This window comes from Scomber scombrus, chromosome 10 (genome assembly GCF_963691925.1).
Source record: "Scomber scombrus chromosome 10, fScoSco1.1, whole genome shotgun sequence".
NCBI classification, from domain to species: Eukaryota; Metazoa; Chordata; class Actinopteri; order Scombriformes; family Scombridae; genus Scomber; species Scomber scombrus.
Genome location: NC_084979.1, coordinates 30,159,893 through 30,162,392, shown reverse-complemented (window position 1 = coordinate 30,162,392; position 2,500 = coordinate 30,159,893). Strand labels below are relative to the sequence as shown.

The following is a 2,500-nucleotide window of genomic DNA, read 5'->3' as shown; positions in this document are numbered from 1 at the left end:
TTTGATTAAAAAAAACATGCACAATCACTGTTTTATGGTCAATAACATGTTTTAATGCAGATTTTTGGAATTTGTTTAATACAAACAGGTCAAATTTGTACATTTTCATGCATAAAAATATGTATTAGCTGCACAAATGTTTTTAAAAAAGATGCATTTTATTTCCATTTTCATACACTGTGGCTCACACTAGGAAAAGTCCAGCTAAAAGAAATGTGTTTAAGGTGTTTTTATAGCTCTCAAATGTTTAAAAATGACTTTAAAGAGAGGGGGAAGAAGGGAAGAGAGGGAGGAGGAAGAGGTTAGATAGCCTGCTGCTGATTGCATTCTGCAGTGGCATGCCCTCCTCCTACCACTGGGGACGGACTAACAGAGAGAAAGAGGGAGGAGGGTAACAGATTGAGTTGGAATAGGTGTCTGCTGGAGCGGCACAGAGTGAGAAAGGGAGAGAGAGAGAGAGAGGGAGAGAGAGAGAGAGAGAGAGAGAAACCACGACGGACTGTTCTCCAGGGCTACAAACTATCTCCCTTTCCCTTCTTTCTTTTTTTACATTACATTTCCCTTCCAGATGCTCGTTTTCCTATAATAGTTAACTCTGATTACCTCTCAAACTTTTTTTTTCTTTTTTTACACCCTCTTCTCTCGGACCGGATCGACAGGTGGACAGACACAGAGAGAGAGGGAAAGAAAAGAGGGATAGAAAGAGAAAGAGAGAGAGAGAGAGGGATGGCGATGCTGCTGCTGTGGCCGCTGTTGGTGACCTGCTGTTGTTACTGCGGCTTGTTGTCGGCTCAGGAGCTGCCGATCAACGGGGTGAATGGGTACAGTCTGCACCCGCCTTACTTTAACCTGGCTGAAGGCACTAAGATCAGAGCCACGGCGACCTGCGGGGAGGAAGACACCGGCAGGAGCGTGCAGGATCTTTACTGCAAGCTGGTCGGAGGCCCGGTGTCCGGAGACCCGAGCCAAACCATCCAGGTGAGCGGTGACTTTAATTTTGCGCAAATATAGGGTGGATTAGGGTAATATGGGACGTTGATTAATGTGGGATAACTAAGCTCCAGTGCATTTATCTCCTTTTATATGAATGTATGTTAAAGCTAACTAGTATATGCATGTGAGAATACAGGCTACTAGTTGTTTTTTTTTAACCTATCTCATGCAGAAAGCAAAATAACATGTTGGCCGACAAAATTAAATGACTAAATATGAGTGCGCACATTTCAGAAAGTTATGGCAGATGAAGCTGATTTGTATAAATCAAAGTATTTCTAAGTCTAAAAACTAGTGTCCCACATTACACACACAAGGAACATGAGTATATAGGGTGGATTAGGGTAAAATGGGACGTTGATTAATGTGGGATAACTAAGCTCCAGTGCATTTATCTCTTTTTCTCTTCATTCATTTTAAAGTTAACTAGTATATGCATGTGAACATACAGGCTACTAGTTGTTTTTAACCTAAATACTTTGCACATTTCAGAAGGTTTTGGTAGATATAAAGCTGCTTTGTAAATAAATCAAAGTATTTATAAACACTAAAATCGAGTGTCCCACATTACCCAATATCCAAAAATTGGCCACTAATTTAACAAGGAAACATCTTGAGGATTTCATCATGATATTAGGTGTTGATATAATTAGTGTATTCATATGTTAATAAGGTAAACAAGTGTCCCACATTACCCTAAACTACCCTACTTATAATATCATGTAAATGGTGCTTAATTTAAGTTTGGCTCGGATATTTTACTACTTTACTCTTTTAGAACTTTTTTTGTCTCTTTTGGGACTTTTTTTGTGTGTTTTTTAATCATGCAGTATTTGTATTATATTGCAGTTGAGGCTTTGAAGTGTGTGTGTGTGTGTGTGTGTGTGTGTGTGTGTGTGTGTGTGTGTGTGTGTGTGTGTGTGTGTGTGTGTGTGTGTGTGTGTGTTCCATTGAGGTGTGGCTTTGGTTGCTTTACAGTTCATCACATCTTTATCTTTCATATATCGCTCTTATACTACTAAACCTTAATGGATTCACACATGTTCAAAGTGTGATATATATCAATTAACACTGAGGTTAATTTGTAATGATCCTTTAATGTCCTTTATCATATTTTAGTGGTTTTGCAGCCACAATATTGCACTTTCAACCTGCTTTAAAAACTAAATCTTCACATTAAACACTTTCCTTCTTTATAGAGCGTTTTTGCAGGAGTGTTTTTTATTTATTTATTTATTATTATTATTATTATTATTATTATCAACCACTTTTCTTGTATTAGACTTCATGCAGATGCCACTCGACCGCATTCAGAGTAGAGAGAGTTGAACAGAGGAGGTCAGCAACGTGCACGAATCCTCCGACCGCTCTGCCAAGTCATTATTTCATGCACTGCTTCCTTTGTAGGACTCGGCAACGCTTTTAAACACAAAGGGCCCAAAACCACTTATATAAAGGACGAGCTACGTTGGGTTTTTTTTTTTTTTTTTCCTTTTCCACTCCATAA

The 2,500-nt window shown here is 38.8% G+C and overlaps 1 protein-coding gene across 1 annotated transcript in view; it reads left to right on the top strand.

Annotated features, from left to right (window-relative positions):
* The first annotated feature begins 726 nt into the window (after positions 1 to 726).
* lama5 (laminin, alpha 5) overlaps positions 727 to 2,500 on the top strand; it is a 43,285-nt gene continuing 41,511 nt past the window's right edge. The window contains 1 exon segment of the mRNA XM_062427200.1: positions 727 to 1,001. Coding sequence (XP_062283184.1) covers positions 727 to 1,001 — 275 coding nt within the window.